The sequence below is a fragment of the Passer domesticus genome, chromosome 3 (genome assembly GCF_036417665.1).
Source record: "Passer domesticus isolate bPasDom1 chromosome 3, bPasDom1.hap1, whole genome shotgun sequence".
Taxonomy (NCBI): domain Eukaryota; kingdom Metazoa; phylum Chordata; class Aves; order Passeriformes; family Passeridae; genus Passer; species Passer domesticus.
Genome location: NC_087476.1, coordinates 110,777,293 through 110,794,247, shown reverse-complemented (window position 1 = coordinate 110,794,247; position 16,955 = coordinate 110,777,293). Strand labels below are relative to the sequence as shown.

Below are 16,955 nucleotides of genomic sequence, written 5' to 3'. Positions count from 1 at the left end.
GTTGTTAAAAACATTAATTGTTGCTGTTCACTCAGCTGTTGCCACCAATCCCAAATGGCCTGGCATCTTTACTAAGAAGTTGATTTGAGAACCTGTTGTTGCTTAACAGATACCACTTTGCCTTGGTTAGTCATTGAGAAAGTCACTACTTTGGGAATAAGCTACAATTTCTGAATTCAGTTATTCAACATTTTGTAATACCACCTCATTTTTGCTTTTTACTCTTAATTAATGATAAAACAAAAATTAACTATCCAAGCTATTAGTTCCTCAGAAATCTTGATTTTCTAATAACATGGTAACACTGAATACATTGCTCTCAGACAGCTGGATAACTAAACCAACGACTACAAAATTAAAACAGCTTTCCCTACTGTGCACTGGGCACTGAGGCCACCAGAGCAATCTTTTCTTTTCCCCCAATCTGAGAAAGTTCTGTTGGTAAAATTCCAAGCTGTGTGTCACAGCAAACTTTCACCTCTAATGAAGTGACCTTGTTGACATGTAGGATGAACTTAGGTAGACAGGCAGAGCCTGCCCTATCAATACCTGGTAGTCTGAAAAGCTGTAATGTTTTAGAGCAGTTAAATACAAAACAACCTTTGTCTCCTCCACAAATACTTTCACACCTTCAGGAAGAACGCAGAGTGGAATTAAACCTGCATCCTAATGTTGTTTTAACATAGGCTTTTTGTTTCTTCCATGCTCTGATTAAACACCTAGAAAACAGAACATCCTTGAACCTTCTGCTCAAAATCAATACTGGAGCTCTGCAGCTTGGGTTCTTCTCTGATAAACAAACCTACTGTGACAGGTGAAAAGGAGTTGTGATCTAACCTTTATTATGCTGTTTAAGTGCCTTGCAAAGTTCTAAATTAGTGCCAGAGATGCCTATCTGTTATACACAGCAAAATGCTCCCCTTCAGTGCCTGACTTTTCCACTTCCCCACTGGAAGCACAGGAAAGCAGGAACATGCCCTCTACTAAGAGGAGCACACAAGGTGAATTATTGTGGTTCAGTCCTTCACCAGGTTTTTCCTTTTAACACAGGCAATGATAAGTAACAAATCTGCTGCTGCTGCTGCTGTTTGAACATCTTTCCAAATGTGGAGAAATCTACTACCTTTTTTACTCATGTTTACATGAGATAATTCAGAAAGACAGCCTCTCCCAGAAGAGTGGTTAGATCTGCTCACAGGCATAGAAAAAAATGCAGAACAATGGCTAAAAGCCCACTACTACATTTCCTAAATTCTTAAGGAAATGCCATTTAGAAGTAAGTGGTCCTCACTTATCTCTGTTGTGACACTGAAGCATTCAGCTAACAAGGCTGGCTTTCATTTGACTTTACAACCGATAGGAACCATTAATGTGAATTATAAATGATTTTTTAAAAACACAGTATTTTCATTTTAACAAAAGACATTGACTCATATTTAACTTTTATAAATTCCTGTTTACTTGGGGAAGGTGAAAGATGAAGGCCAAGCATTTCCAAATTGCTTGCATTTGATAGATGAGAAAGCCTGAGCTGTTGAGACTAAAGGGACTCACAGGGACTGAGAGAAAGCAATTTCCTTACCATGAATGGTACAAACCATTTAATTTATTGCACAGAAAGGAAGTGCTGCTCAGCACAGGAGCAGGGTCTAGGACTGGAGGTCCCAGGTATGTTCCCCAACAGATTTACAACATAACATGGAGAGCCGTGTTCTATTGCTCCCCTCAGCTCACAGCCTGTCTGAAGACTGGGAGAACAACTGGGGAAGACCAGCCATCAGTTTTCTTCCCTCCCCTGCTCTCCCAGTATGGCTGTTTCCATCTTCATGCATTATACCATCTGTTTAATCACTGTGCTCTCAAAACAAGGAAGCAAAGAAAACAGATGAAACTTCAGGGATAGCTTCTAGCTCGTAATTGAAAGGATGATTATTCATTAGAACCTAGGCAAGTTGCTTGGGGCTGCCAAAACAGGCATTGCATGGTATTATGAAATTTATTTTTTAAAGATAGAAAACAATTCTCCTTCAATATGTTGTCTTTAACTCTGCAACATTCTTTGGTTATTTTGAGTGGGATAAAATAAGGATGCTGAGTTTAAGCTGCTGTATGAGAAAACAACTAAGCTCAGAGGCCCCATCCCCTTCAAGGCAAAGGTAAACAAAATTACCTTGGTGAGCTTTAATATTAACAATTTCTGTACGGTTTGACCTCTGAAAGCATACCTATGGGAATATTTCTTGCAACATGTCTGAATCAGTACATGTAACTGTGAGAAAAATGAAATATTACAAAAGCATTGGTATCAACATATTCTTTATAGAATTACATCTAAACAACTTGAAATTAATCAGAAAACCAAGGACAGAAATATTAAACATCAATCCTCTCTTTACCCAAATTTACCAAAATTGTTAAACTCTACTTGGATTTAGCTTCGTCCACACAAAGATCCTGACTGAATAATTGTGTTTTCTCTACCACAGTTCTAAATTAACAAATTCTTATCTCTGATTAATTAGCTGGACTTTGCTCTTGGCAAGACTCATAGCAATAAAACCTCTTAGGTTTTAAAGTTCTGTGACCCTCTTTCAATATATTCACCCAAGCACAGGTGTAAGATATGTACTGTAATACAACAGACTATCATCGAGGAGAAGAACAACAAAAATACCTCAGTTCTTGTCAATCTGATGATGTTTTTAACAGTCTCACAGAAGAGTTGTGTAGAAAATCCCACATGACAACATCTATTCATTACCAGTGGAGCAAGCCAAATTCATGAAGAAAACCCTGGGGACCAACAGGCCCCAGCAATTGTTAGTGGTGGTTAAAGGTTCAAGGGAAACAAGTTTGGCACAGCAGGAACACAACTCACCTTGGGCTACTGATTTAACCACACTGGGCTTTAGTTTCTCTCTGATTTAACCACACTGGGCTTTAGTTTCTCTCTGACAATAGGGAGAAACCCTTCTCCCAACTCTTGAAAACCATACAAGGTGATTTATTTAGTAGAGCATTCTCAGAGCCTCCTAGGTGGGGTGCTGGAGAAGCACAGCTTATTGTAGTGTTTGGAAATGGATGTAGTTAGACCATGCTTGGTAAGGATTGCCAAAATGTAGCCAAGGGGCTGCCAGGCTCACAGGGTCTTGCTGACATTTCTTTACCATGCATTGTATTTTTGTGTACAGAGCCATAAGTGTTAGCTGTCATTGGCATAGTAAAAAAATAAACACACAAAATAGAAGAAGCAGGCAGACTAGAAAGCAATCAAAACTACCAAATAATTTACTAATCCACTCAAGATTTTTTTTATGCAAACATGAGTTTTCCATACTTAAAAAGTTCAATTTAAAAAAAAAACCTCTGAACACAATACATCCATGGACATACACAAGCTTATTGTGATAAAGGACATTGTCCCTATACTACAGAGGGAAAATAATTACATATGTGTGCTAATCTGGTATTCTTTTCCTATAAAAAGGTCAAACACAGCCAAGAGCAGGACACACTTCCCTCCAGCTGTCCTTTTAATATGCCTCTAATCTTGCCAAGGAGAAACTGTCATTAGAAGTGAGAAAGAGACCATTTTACAACCCATTTATTCTTTATTGTCTCTGCCTTTTCTGGGTAAACTTATTGGAGTACATTAGTCACAGGTATGCAGCAAGCCATTAGAGCATACTAACATCTGATCTACACTAAAATTAATTTTTCTTCTTCAGTTTGGGGAACAGACTGCTGGATGTTGCATGCAAGTCTTCACTGAATTAAGGAATGAACAAACAAGATTTCTAAAATCAACAAAGCCACGTGCCTCTCCATAGTCTGTATAAATACATACCTACTCTATAAACAAACACACTGTCCTACAGCCAGACAATCATTTGCCTCTTTAGAGCAGGCTCATTAAAGGGAAATAATTTTGCAATAACAAAGCACAAGTGTAGTCCTATTGAGAAGAGCAAGCTGCAAAATGGAAGGAACACCTGGTCCATTTTTTGTACTGACAGAGCATGAGCTGGAATCTGATCCTTATAAAAAGGCTGTGTTTTTCCTTCTCCACAGCCCAGTGGACTCTGGAAGCAAGTCTGGTTTGCATTTAGTGTCTTAATGTTGCATAAATTCATATGGGTATGTGTTGTAACACTTGATATGCTCATGTTGCCAAATTGAGTCTCAAAATCTAAATCTCATCAAGAACAGCCAGAACTATTTGCTGTAAATAATATTTTTAATTCTAAACCCCCTGTTTGTTTATACACAAATAACATGATAGTCATGCCTACAAATCCATAAATCTCTCATTTGCAGTAAAATTGATGAATAATTTTCAGTCTGTGTTACTTCCAAACCCCATTTAATTCTTCTACTGTTTCACTTGTGGTATGTAGCTCATTCTTCAACTCACACACAACAATTATTTCCACTGAGACACTGACTAAATCTTAAAGAAGAAAATAACTAATAGGAAACTGAATGCCACTTGAATGAAAGTACAAAATGCCACTAAATGAAAGTACAAAAGTTCACAAATCTTCATGGGATACCTGCAGTTTATCTGAAGGCGTATAAAAAATAAAACTAGGGTGGCATCATATCTTTTTAAGGACTATTCAGCCATCTGGACTGAACCAGAATGATCCACATTCTTCTCCAGCATTAGAGAGAGGGATGCAATAAACATTCAGGTCTGCAAGTTTTTTTATCAAAATTTGTGACAGGTTCAAAAACATTTTTCTTCCAAGTAGAAAGTTTCCTGAGAAAACAGTTCTTGGTTTGTTGTTTCTTTTTCCAGGCCTAAGGTGTCAAGATCTCAAACTCCAGGTAATGATTTACTAAATAAGAAATACCTCTGATATCTTGTTCAAAAGACACATAAGCTGGATCAATTCTATGAGATCAAGGCGTATCCTCAAACCAGTATAAGAATTAATGTAAAGGGAAAACTTTTCTCTGTCTAGTGTGAGCCCAGCTACTCTCCTTACTCTTTATTCTTTCCCCTAGTAAATAGCTATCTTCTTCTAAGAGAATTTCCACCCCCCTTTTCTTTTTTTTTTGTAGAATTTTAAGTGATACAAGTTTGGGTTTTTTTGAGTTTTACATGAAAAATAATTTATCACCTACTTATTTCTTGCAAGCCCACACTGATTTATACTCTACTGTTTTGTTAATAAAGTGATAATCTGAAACAAAGTATTATTTATTATCTTTTATTATCCACCTCATTCTTCTTTGTCTGAGGAATCATAAATTAAAGTCAACAGCCATTTTATAATCCTGCAGTTCATTATCACCCATTTGCTAATATGCTCAATGCCTTAGCCTTGCTCCATTTCTTTAGTAATAATTACAAAAATTAAAACCACATTAACACAATATGCAGATACTTCTTGTTTTAGAACTTACATAAGAGCTTTTCAACTAATCAGTGGCTGGTTAGGGCACTGTCCTCATTCATCTCCCACTTTGCCTGCCATCCTTTATGAAAGTTTAATCTACGTTTTCCATTAAGAAGTTGTCTCAGCCAGAGTTCACATTTGCAAAGGGGGGCTTATTACTTTTTTGATTTTTATTTGGAATGGTGGTCATATCTCCACAACTTATCTCTTCATCTGAAATTTTTATCAAGCAGCTGCCTATCTTACTGGTTCTGAAATCTTCAAATCACAGAAGCAGAAATTCATTTACTTGATCTAGAATCACAAGATTTAAAAGAGAAGCAGGCAACTTGCTTGCATAACCATAGTCAGGAGCAGTCAAGATTCTAATCCCATTTAAAACTGCATTTATGGTTAGAAACAGATCACTCTGAAATTTGATCAGACCTGGACTCCGTTTGCATGCAGGTGTTTTGGGTCCAGCTGCTACTGGTCCTGCCTCCTTAAATACAAAGGATTAACCTTGTAGTAGTGGTTCTCTCTCTTCCTTGTAGGATTTGACCAGAATGAAGCCCAAATTGTGGTTTCAGATCAGGGACCACAATTACTGCCTGCCAAAGTCCCTGGGCTACAAAGCACTGCAGGAAGCTGAGCCAGTGCTTCTTGGGAGGAAGGAAAATACAGCACTGCAATAAGGTAACAGGAGAGGTGAATTCTGAAGAGTCCCACTTGCTGATGGCTCTTAAACCATCCCTGATGGATGTCAAACTCAGCACTGTATCCTAGAGGCTCCCAAAGTACAGAAAACTCTGGGTTTGACTCAAGAGTTGAGTGGCATAGAATTTATGGCTGTTTGACCCATTTCAGATTTATCAGAGAGGCAAATGACTCTTGGGCACGACAAAAACACACATCCACCTAGCTGAAAGTGCAGCTTCCTTGGTCTACAAACTCCTTCCTCCTAAACACAGACTGGGCTGTCTCACCTGCCTCCTTAGGAAATACTGCCACAGTTGCAAGATCTCCAGTTCCTCATGTTTCATTACGATAGACTTCAGTGCATTTGCTGGTATAATATATTATGAAGGGTCATGAATAATTAAAAATTAATCACACTTGTCAAAATAAATAAATGCAGTCAGTGATGCAGAATGCTTGAATTTTTTATAACGTCTTTTTGCTTATTCATGAATTAAAAGAAGCCTTGTAATCCACAATGGATTGCCTACTCATTGCAGCACATACAGGCCCAGTTCAGATCCCAACAGTGGAGGTTTTCCTGTCAGCCTTTAGCACATCAGTGGAACTTCAACCTTACATCTCTGACCCTGCAGAATGTTGCATAAGTTAGACTTGGAAATGGGAATAGCTCCAGCAGGTCTTCAGGGATCTAGCTGGCAGATACACCAGTGATTCTCTCACTCATTGGTCTACTTTTAAGGTGGGGGGAACAGAGGAGAGTGAAGCATTTTAGCACAAATTTAAAAAATCAAAACCTTGATAGCCTCCCTAATCTACATTTCTATAGGCAAACAGTCCAGCAGTTATTCCTACCAAATACTCAATATTTTTGCATGGTTTGATAGCATTCCCAAGGCTTGAACAGAAGAGCAAATAATAGTAAATGTTTAAATAGCAACTTTTCTCTGACACTCTAAATTGGTCTAAAACTGTTAATGCATTTCTATTTTTTTTCAAAGGGAACCTAAGCCTGGCTGGGAGGTGAGCCAGGAACACACCACGACACCAACCCTATCAGACCAAAGAGCCGTTAAGTTTCAATATTTGGCTCTGAGAACAGACAGATGGAAATAGAAAATGAAAAAGAATGTATGAACAGGAAGAGCAAACAGTTGTCCCTCACCACTCCTGGACTTCAGGGACTGGTCATATGAGGACTTTCTGGGCCAGAAAAAGTTCCATAGAGAATTTAGTAGCTGTAACTACTTCTCTTCCCGGCACATATCCTGTCAATTTGCACAGCCACAGAAGGTTCCAGCAACAACGATACCCTGGGAAGAATGTTCCACAGTTTCACTGTTTGTTAAATACTGAGGGATGTCCTTTTGTTTTGCCTGACATCTAATAATTTTTCTTGATGCTGTTCAATACTTTATTAGAAGAAATATAAAATATTCCTTCTGTAGTCATCCTTTCAGTGCTTTACCTTAGGAGTTTTTATAAACCTTTATACATACTTTATAAATATTTTATAAATTTCTGATTTCTACACAACCCTGCATGTATTCCTTTAGATGCTTCTTGCAGGTAGAATAGCCCTAGTCAATTTAAATGATCCTAGAAGACAACTATTACATACTTGATCATCTTTGTTTATATTCTTTAAAAACTTTCCCAGCTGTACTAAAAGATTTTTGATGCAGGGAATCTAGAACAGAAGACTGAGTTCCAAATACAGCTGCCCCACACATTTATACTATAGCGTACTGTTCCTATTTTCCACTCCCTTCCCAGTAAGCCCCCAAATCACATTTATTTTGTGACTGCTACTGAGGTGATGCTTTCACAGCTCTATTCTTACACTTAATTCAGTTTAAATGACAGTAACCAGCTCAGAACCTGTCTGCATGTCTGCCAAGCTCTGATTGTGTCTCCCACCACCTCAATTCAAGCAACCTGCACTAAATTTCACCTGCCACTATTAGCTGGTTAAGCATTCCTTTTCAATTCCTTGCAAACCAGACCTTCAATCTTTTACCCTGAATAATTTAATATCAAACTCTGCCACCTCACCATCTATTACCATCCAGAAGATCAATGATTTGTGTGACACTACTGCTGAACATGCCAAGTGAGTGGATTGCTCAGCTGTGACTGCTACCAGATGTTGAGACACCAGGAGTTAGCTCTTCCTCTAGGAGGCTTAATCCATGCTGACTTCTGATTTCTTGACACTGAGCTGTATCATGCTGCTGGGACAGGAGCAAAAATACAGAAATTCTTCCAATGTCTCTTTGGGAGATCTACCAGTGATTTTCTGCTGAACGTTTTACAGAAACTCATGTGAAGCCTAATGAATCATACCAGAGGCATTTGTCTCTATCAATGTCTTGCCATGACTTGATAACCAAGTGACAAGGATGAGCTAAACCATCCCAAAATCTAGTTAAGCTATCTGTTTATCTCTGTGCATTACTGTCTGCAAAGGAGATGAAATGAGATTGAGATAATTGCAAGTACAATTTGCAGGAAACAGTGGGGGTTGGAACTACTGTGCTTAATTATTTCAGATTGAAACAGACCACACAACTATCTGTGCCAAACAGCTGTAATTAAAGTGATTTAAAATAGAGAGATACTAGCTCCAAGTGTTGATTTTCAAATGAGTCTTTATACATGCAAGAGTTACAGTCATCGATGAGTTACAGACCTACAGCTCCACTGGAAAAAAAATTACCACTATGTCCAACATGCCTGGCAATTTTAAAAAACAAGCCCACACATACACAAGCAAATAAACCACACAAAATAATCTACACTAATGCCCCACAAATCTAAATCTACCCAATCAATTTGACACTGGTTACTTGCCCCTCAGAATAGAAGAAAACAGCAGAACACAAGTTTCAGCCTAAATTCCTGTATTCCAGATGAGAACCTTCAACCTTTGGGCTTAGAAATAGAATTTTAACACAATAGGCAATTGGAAATCATCAACCAATACCACCTTTGGCTTTGGGCTGCAGGAGCAGCCAACAGTCTCTCTTTCTTCCGCTTTGATAGATATATAAAAAGGAGTTAGACAAAGGAATAACTTTACTGGAAAGGATCCAAAAGAATCACACATAGACAACATGCAGCACCATGGGGTCCTGGCCAGGTTCTTTACCTGGAACAATACATTTGCTTCCTTGTGGGTATTCCCCCCACTCCAGGAAAATGACAGCTATTCTTAATTCAAAACAAGGTTTTTAACTCCTAAATTTCAGTGGCAGCCAGCTTGCACTAGAATTTAAGAAAAGGAGGAACAAAACAGAAATTCTGATTTACCTCAAACTTTCCCTGAACTGTACCTTTGTAGGAAGAAATTCAGTCTGCGTGTGGATGTTTACTGATGCGGAAATTAGAAGATATTTGCATGCAGCACAAATGTGGCCCATCTGCTTTACACACGACACAGATCACACCAAAATGACTTGGTCTGCTGATGAATCAATGGGCCTTAAAAGTTAATTTATAATGGCTATCTAGGGAAAAGTACTATACTATTGGTATGGATGAGAAAACAGAATATGAATGAAAGCAGCACAGAAAATTTCCTCAATATTTGCCTGAACATAAGAACTGTCACGAGCAGCCAGACTGCAGCTCTGCAAAGTCAAATTCTGTCTCCAATGCTGGCTCTTAAGAAAAGGATTCTTTCATTTGCAGCCTTTTGTGTAAGAGGCTTCTTGACTCTAAACAGACTATTGAATTAAACATCCAGTGATAAATGTATTCTGCAAGAATGCATCTGATCTTTCTTTAAACTTACACACACTTCTGGCCCCACAACATTAATTCATGTATTTTATTCACACCGTTTATTCAGGTAATACATGAAAAATGTCTCAGCTTGCTTGTTCTAAACCCAGAGCCCACCAACTTCACAGCTGCTTTCCAATGCTCTGCAATCTGCTTTTTAAAGACCTCTAACCCCTGCCATCAGAGACTGAATAGAGAACCTTTGTCTGTTTGGTTTTTCCTACTATGGAAACTGTTCCATAGCCCTTAAAAAATTTGCTGTCATTCCTGACACCTCTTTGTTCTCCTGGATAGAGTTTGTAGGTCTAACTCCCTCATTTTAATTTTTGTAGTTCCATTCTCATCAACACCACCTTCCAGAGAGAAGTTCCAAGCAGGTGTCACTAACAGCTGAAAGGATGTTAAGAATTTTTCTGCTTTCCCAGGATCAGAAAAGCACAAATATGGCTAAAAATCTTTTCAGAACTTACAATCTTAGTGAAATATGCTGCTGTTCACAGGTATAATCATAAGCAGGAAAAGTAATTCCAAAAACCCACATTTTTTTCCAAGAAAAAAGAAAGTCTGTTGCATTCCCATCTTTTGAGACCTCCTAACTCTCTTTAGAGATAGGATCTTTTTTGTTATACTAAGGACAAAGCCCATATTTGTTTTCTTACCAAACAGAGAACCTAAGCCCTGGATGGAAGGATATTGCCTAAAATGGTCTGCAAACACACAAGTGGTAAACAGGACTTAGAGCAAAGATAAGGCCAGACTCTTCCAAACACTGAATGACCTTAAACATGGGCACCATAGCACAGTTTTCATCCAAATATCAGCCATGGCATTGGCCAGCCCAATTCAGATTTTACACAAGACTGTATTTAATACTTTGCTTCTGAGACATATGATGGAGCTTGTCTTTAGGTGGAATCAGATCTCTCCTGTGCACAACAGCCCCCTTTTGTTTTCACTTTGTTTGTATTCACTCTCTGTTGATGCAAAGGGATTATAGCTGTCTTTAGCACTTCAGGGGAACATGTTTGTTTGGGCAGGGTTTTGAGTTTTTCTGTTATGGTTATTTTAGGGGGTGGAAGCAAGGATGTTTTTATTTTAAAACTAACCAATACTGATGGCATTACACAGCTGTATTAATCTTACCTTTGGGTGTGCTCTCAGAGTGATCTCTGTCCGGCCCATCAGGGAGGTTTCGCTGTGAGACTTCCTCTGCATTCAGTCTGACCCAGGCATTGTTGGGGGTTTCCTGATCTTTTGAGGTAAAGGAGTATTCTAGTTCACAAGGAGATTCAAAGTTGCAGTCAAATACTGGAAAAAGAAAACGGACACAAAACACGCCAGGTTAATTAAATCCAATGTCTTCTGTGCTCGAAGGTAGCTATACATACATGTGCATGCACATTCATTTTGTACTTCAGTAAGTTAGGGCTTGATTTTTTCCCATAATGAGGTAAAAAGAAAGGAATTCTGTAAACAGACAGGCAAAAATGGGCCTGAAATGGGCTGCACAGGGAAGTTCATTATGGAGGCAGCAGCAAATCAAAAGGAATGCCCAAGAGTCAGTAATTCCCCTTCAGGACAGGTCAAAGGGCAGCTCAGGCTAAAGTGGAGAAAGACATCATCTGGATTGAAAGGAAAATAGCTTAGTCGATGGATGAAATGGGACAGAAAGCCAATCTCTTCTGGGATCCTGCTTCAAATTCAACCAGCACCAACAGAATGCAAAGACACCTCACAGGAATCACACCCATGTTTCACCTGAGTGAGCCCAGGTCTCTACAAAGAGAGTCATCTATCCTGGGCATTTGGAATGTGCTGGAAGCCATAGGGACTGTACTGCAGGAGGTGACATTCTGAACTCCAGGGTCTGAAACTCTTTCCTGAGACAACAGAAGTAGCAAAAACCTGACTGCTGCTGCAGAACTTCAGCCTCCGGGCAGCACAGCCAGCAACTGCCTCCAACAGAGATTTCTCTTTTTGAGTTGTTTCTCTAGAGAAACCCATCACAACTATGATTCACTTCCCACTGTCCAGTTTACCATCACACCATAGTTCAAGTTGCTTTACACAACCTACAAGGATTTTACTTTTAATTGTCAAGATCATTAAATTTTCTGGAATGCCCAGTATATATTTGCTTTTGTCACCACAGCCAGCACTTAACACAATATTCAGTAAGAGAAAGAAATGGTTTTAGAACTAATTTAGTGTTTCTGAAGAGACTAGATCCATTTGAAAAAGGTAAAGAAAAAAATTCAGCTGCTCCTTGGAGTATTCTGCACTGTCCTTCTGTTTTACTGTACTATGCAGGTGAAACAAACAATCTGAACTGACATTAGTGAAATTAACTGATTTTTTTAAAACTTAATTACATTCTCTGTTAAACATCTAATTTCTTCTTAGTGGGCACAGATTTATGTAGTTCAGCCTATTCTCCTGGTGATAAAATATTTTCTAATCTGAAGGTTAATACTGTTGCCCTCTTGCTATACTTTTCCCAGCTAATTTCTCTTTTTAACAGCAAGCTGAAAGGAACAGAGTCTTTTTTCCATTTTATATTTGATTTTCTTAACCAAGTTCTTTATCATTCACTCAGCATTTTAAATACTTCACAACACCAGGGAAACCATATAACATAAGGAATCCATTTACAGCACAAGCAGCAGTAACAAGGATCACACACATTTCCTTGAATCTGAATGCACAAGCCCCTACTCTCCTCAGGCCCCTAAATTATCAATATAAATTTGATGATACATGAAGCACACTTGAATTTAGGCAGAAGGGAACTGTGGATATATTCATGCAGTTTACTACTGCAATATCATATCCAAACCTCAGACCGCTTATTTCTAGTCTCTTGGATGGTCTTAAAAACAAACAAACAAACAAACCAAAAACAAACCCACAAAGCAAAAACCAAACCAAATATTTTTTTAACTGAAGTGTTAAGCACAAAAGTTTAACAATCTTTTGTACTTAATCCCAGATGGACAAAAGAGCAACCAAACACTGAACTATAGTTTACAGAACATATATTATCTTTACTAGTCACAAGGAACACCTTGAGCAGTGTATATTTTAAGGCATTGTCAAAAAAAATATGGAGGGGAGAAACACAGCACATACAAGGATTTTTTTGATGGAACTCACTGAATGACAAATGAGAAAGCCCAGGCCAAGGACCACACACAGCAAAACCAATCATTTCAAATCAACTATTTCGTTCTTTGTGCACTTCTCGATCAATCTCGTATTTTCTTCAGCTTTCCAGCAGTTGCTGCTTCCTTCCCCTCCTCTCATGCCCAGCTGCTGGGAACAGAAGCCTTTGTGCTCTCTAACCCTCTTGACCCAAGCAGAGGGGCCCTTCATGGATATCCAAAGGCTCTCTCATTCTCCTCTCCAGCCCCCCTGACTGTCCAATTGTGGTGCCACAAGCACTCAATGGCCAGCTCTGCTCCCCACTTTGCTCTCACTTGCCAGAATCCCCATCTCAAAAGAGAGCTATCAATCAGCTGTGGAGCCCTTAACACAGCAGGCCTCTGACCTACAACTGGTACAACTTAATTGGGGTAAGTGATTAAATACCAGGCACTGCTCATAGCCAGTGCAATGACCTCTGCAGACAGCTAAAGCCTCTGCCTGGAGCAGGGAAGGTAAAGGAAGAAAAGGCAAGCAGCACTGCCATTTCCTTCCCTTGCGATGAAAGGCCTGCAGAGAGTGGGCATGGTCTAACATGCCTGCTGTGCTCACACTGAATGTCCTTCACTACAGGTTGTTTCTTGGAAAAGACAGAGACTCTTTGGCTCACACCTCCCACAGTGTCTGTGATTCAGTGGAAACACACCTGCAACTTTTACATGATTCAATAGCCCCCTCCCATCACCAGAATATCAGTACTTTTTACAATCTCTTATTTAAAATAGTCCTGTATCAGACACAAATTTCAGGGCTGTTATCCTATTCAGTACAAAGAAATGATGACAAAGAAATACTATCTGATGCAACACAGAAAAATCTATGCAAACAGCATTCAGTCTTCCAAGGCTAACATTAACTTCCTATCCTCAGGCTTTCCTTCTTCCACAATGTCCTTCACTATCGACAATGTAATATACCTCATAAAAAAAGAATTATATAATTTTTTTTTTCACTGAGAAGCTGGTCTTGGTGTGTTAGCTATTACAAGATCACATAAGCCATACTTGCAAATACAAAACCCGCATAATACTTGAATTGCTGCCACAAATCATCTGCCATTTTTTACACCTCTGCATAAAAAAATAGTGTTTCTCTTTCCTTTTTCATTTTTGTCTTAACATTTAAAGGCTACATGAAGTTTATTGTTTCCTTGCCCAGTTAAGTACAGAAAGCAGTAGCCATGTGCCTTTGGAAGCTGGATAAAGGCCATTCTGCCTCATTTTTAACTAAATAACTAAACACTGCAGGAAAGGCAATTAAAATTAACACAACCTCCAGTGCTTATTTTTTTAAACCCACTATCAATACAAATTGACTAGGTACAGAGCTTTTGGACTTGAATACTGTGCCTAGTCAGTAAAGTGGGGGGATTTTTTGTGACTTCTGATGATTTTCTAAAAGAGATGTCACAGAGATTTAAGCCAAGTACAAGCATTTATGTCAGAGCTATATTGACCCTACAGATCATAAATGTTCTACAGGAGTTTAAGATGCATACAGAAAAAAAAAAAAAAGCAAAGTCTCTTCTTAAATAATGAATTAAAAAAACCCCAAAACAGAACAAACAACTCTTTGTCCAACAATCTCTTTTATCTGCAACTGCTGGGCATGAGCAAAGCAGAACAGATAATTCATTAGAAGTCTATTTCATCATCATCACGCCTTTAAAGAAGAAACAAAAGTGATGCTTATAATCAAAATAAGATAAAAACCTTTTTAAGAAAGGCTGTAGATATAAATCAGTTCAGCTTTTGGTATGTAAAAAGATACAGAATATTAACCACAGACTGAAAAGCCAATTAAGCTACTATTCAATTAAAAAGACACTGGAATCTGTGTATGTCTAATTATGTTAGAGTCTTGTGAGTGTTTCAATTTATTTATTTTTTATCAACATACCTACAACAATAATTTGTGCACAGATAACTAAAATATCTGGCAACCACATCTGTTTCAATTAAACTGATTAGAGTTTTCTAATAAACAAATGCATTAAAATAGTACTACAAGTAATACACCAAAGCACAGTAATTAGTGGGAAGTATTCTTTTACATTGCAGCAGGTCAGATTATGGATCATTCACTTTTGGGCCATCTTGGATCATTTGTTTAACCACACACCACAGAAACATACCTTATTTAGAACAAAAATAACCTAATATTAAGAGATAGATTAAAAAAAAGCCTGTTCTTGTTAAGAAACTACTCTGACTATTTTTTCTTCAGCTACCCAACAAAAGATTAGGTTTATTTGGTCTAAATCATGTCTTCTTTCAAACACAAAAGTCTTACCAGCAGGTAGCTTCCTCTTAGACTGCTCCTTTCTAGTTCTACAGGTGTCTGATTTTAAAAGGTCCTTTTCCCTCCTGGTTGGCTGACTCTTACAAATCTCTCCTCCCCAGTTACTCTCAGGTGGGCACATTTTTGAAAGGCTGTGGTTGCTTTCTCACTGCTCTAGCACAGCCAAGGGAGCAGGGAGAGGTTCTCTGTTCTCAGCAGGACCAGCTCAGTGAGGGACATCCTCCCTGGCACCTCATCAGCTTGCACATGACTAATTCCTACTCCATCTACAGCCAAATGCACAATGTAAAGGTCACTCACACCGATCAAGTCAGGACCACAATCTCCCTCAAGAACTCCTTCAGCAGCAGCAATTGCAGCAGCAGTGTAGAAACAGATAAAATATTCTTGCACAGGATGTGTTTTTTCAATACAAATATTGACAGATACTCCTTGTGGAGGAGACATAATTTAAATTGTGTAGTAGAGATCTGCTCTGCTGAGTGAGCTTTGAGACCTCCATCAATACCCACTAACCTCTATTTTACTCATGTTATAAGGCCTATAAGCTTTTAATTTATGACAGGGAAATGACAAATTGATTTTCCAGTTATTAATCCTAGTGACAGAGCCAGTTCCTAAAGCCTTCCCATTCCCTCTGAGTACAAAAGGGCACAGGGCATTCAATCTAAGGGTTTCAATTGCCTCATCAGGCCTTTCTGAATTTCTATTCACCAAACCAAGGTGCACATGTGGGGTGCCACAAAGAAGCCTGCAGTGATAAGTATTTCTCCCTCAAAATAGAACATAAATAGGAGACACTGTGCTCTCTGGCTGTCAGCTCACCTGCCTGATGAACATCCAGGAGGACCCAAATACAGGCCAGGTCCCTGGAAGTGAGAATTTCTTCCTGGCACAAAGAGGAGGTGAAACTTCTTGCAAATGAATTCCTGGTCCTGTATTTTAGCTTCACAACTGGAGGCACAGCAGCAATTTAAAATAAGGGAATCTACCACAGGATGGAAAGGACACAGCAGAAAAGCCCAAAGGAAAAGGGAAAAGGTGTTGGCAGTCACACAAATTCAAGAGCAAAAACAATTGCAGGGCTTAACTGCCTTGTTCCTGCTGAGCAAGCAAGTCTGAAGGGACAATTTCACCTATTTCCTTCCATTGTCTAGCCCTGAGAAAGGGAAAACTGCACATCTTAAGGGATGCTAATGTCACACGTGCCCTGCCAGGCACCCTGGCTCTTGCTACCCTTAGCAAACGCCCGTGCCAGCAATCACTGCCTGCTGCTGGGGCTGCTGCTCCTGGAGCTGACAAACGGGAGAGCAGCAGCACGGCCTGACAGGGGACGTGGGGAGCTGGGGAGGCACTCGAGGAGCCCCACATTCATTTGGGGTCCATACCACCTGATGAACCTCAGCCACCTGCAAGTGCAGCACTGAGATCAGCTGGGCGCCACGCCAGCTGCTCTCCCTGCCCTGAGACACAGCCTGTGCTCACCAGGGACCTCCTTTTAATTTCAAGCTGCTTAGCACAAGTTCGCTTATCGCTCCCTGCGTCCTTCCTCCGCACCAGCGGCTCTCTGAGCACGATGCCCTG

General features: G+C 39.3%; 1 protein-coding gene across 4 annotated transcripts in view; it reads right to left on the bottom strand.

The window, feature by feature from the left end:
• ALK (ALK receptor tyrosine kinase) overlaps positions 1-16,955 on the bottom strand; it is a 305,573-nt gene that overhangs the window by 202,339 nt on the left and 86,279 nt on the right. For 3 of the 4 annotated variants that reach the window (XM_064415113.1, XM_064415114.1, XM_064415115.1), the window contains exon 3: positions 11,013-11,177. In XM_064415113.1, coding sequence (XP_064271183.1) covers positions 11,013-11,177 — 165 coding nt within the window. Of the gene's footprint in view, positions 1-11,012; positions 11,178-15,362; positions 15,508-16,955 lie in introns of those variants that run through there. The other variant, XM_064415116.1, reaches the window with a different exon arrangement.